This window comes from Camelina sativa, chromosome 3 (assembly GCF_000633955.1).
Source record: "Camelina sativa cultivar DH55 chromosome 3, Cs, whole genome shotgun sequence".
Classification (NCBI taxonomy): domain Eukaryota; kingdom Viridiplantae; phylum Streptophyta; class Magnoliopsida; order Brassicales; family Brassicaceae; genus Camelina; species Camelina sativa.
This window is the reverse complement of record NC_025687.1, coordinates 2,257,103-2,258,332: the sequence shown is the minus strand read 5'-3', so window position 1 is coordinate 2,258,332 and position 1,230 is coordinate 2,257,103. Positions and strand designations below refer to the sequence as shown.

Here is a 1,230-nt window from a genome sequence, read left to right as displayed (position 1 = left end):
TTTTTTTTTTTTTTTTTTTTTTATGATGGTTTTAGGGTTTGCCTGTGATTTTGTTTTGTTTTTTTTTCCGTGAGGATATATGCCTGATTTTATTAATTTATTCTAAGTTTCATTAGGATGAGTCTCGAGATTGTCTTTAGGTGCTAAGCTACATTAAATTTAGATATTTGATAATATCAACGATTTATTTGATTAGTGCATTTGTCTCTCAGGACAAATCATATTACTGTATACTGTCAAGTTATAAAATTGATGTCAATCTATTTCCTTAATTATATAATAGGAGATCCTTTAATTTAATTTGTTGGTTAGGACACTTGCCAATAAAAAAAAAAAAAGTCATGAAAACAAAACGAAATATATAAATTAGTTTCCAGAAAACTTTATTGGACATAGTCCTTATATGTCTATGAAAATATTGAGAATATTTCTCATATATAAGATTTCTTATATAAAACTTTTCTTCCACTTCCACATGGTTCATGTGATACATCATACATACATTGTGCATCTCAAAACCTCTGAAGTTTCTTTTTCAAGCTACTCCTAAGATTCTCCTTTTTCAATTCCTTCTCTTCTTTATCTGTAGAAATCAGCTTAGATCGAATAAATCTGTATAATAATAAAAATAAAAATAGTAATAATATGCCTCTTTACAATAACGGACAAAAAAGAAAAAGAAACGAAGAAGCTAGGAATCAAATCTTATGAAACAGGACAAGTTAAAGAGGTTTGAGGAAGATATAGCTTCACAAGCAAAGGCAAAGCTAAAATATGTCTGCAACAGGAAATGTCGGACGGTTTTCACCATCACACGTTTCAATCTCCAAAACAAAGACCAACACCTTATACATTCTCAAATCTCAAACCCAATTTTCTTGTTTCTTGAATCATCAATATCTCTGCTCATAAATCGAATATGCAGATCTCTTCTTCTTCTTCTTCTGCCAAATTGACCAATCTCCATATGATGAGATCTAGTAGTGATCACCAACATCAATGGAGACATAACTACAACTTGAAGCAGCTTTTTGTTCCAAGCTCATGTCCAAACCTCTCTGTTTCAAACTCTCCTTTGAAGCAAAGTGTATCAGCTATAGTGTTCGGAGGAGGACCAGACCCTGAGCTTTATCCACTGAACAAAACAAGATCCAAAGGAGCAATCCCTATTGCTGCAAACTACAGACTTATCGATGCAGTCATCAGTAATTGCATCAACAGTGACATCAC

At 32.1% G+C, this 1,230-nt stretch overlaps 2 protein-coding genes across 2 annotated transcripts in view; both read left to right on the top strand.

Annotated features, from left to right (window-relative positions):
* Window positions 1–601, top strand: part of LOC104778570 (B3 domain-containing protein At2g24670-like) — a 1,801-nt gene extending 1,200 nt beyond the window's left edge. The window contains exon 2 of the mRNA XM_010503023.1: window positions 590–601. Within this exon, the coding sequence (XP_010501325.1) occupies window positions 590–601 (12 nt within the window). The remainder of the gene's footprint in view (window positions 1–589) is intronic.
* The window catches only part of LOC104763426 (inactive glucose-1-phosphate adenylyltransferase small subunit 2, chloroplastic-like), a 3,246-nt gene continuing 2,789 nt past the window's right edge, over window positions 774–1,230 (top strand). Inside the window, exon 1 of the mRNA XM_010486806.2 lies at window positions 774–1,225. Coding sequence (XP_010485108.1) covers window positions 920–1,225 — 306 coding nt within the window. The 5' untranslated portion in view covers window positions 774–919. The remainder of the gene's footprint in view (window positions 1,226–1,230) is intronic.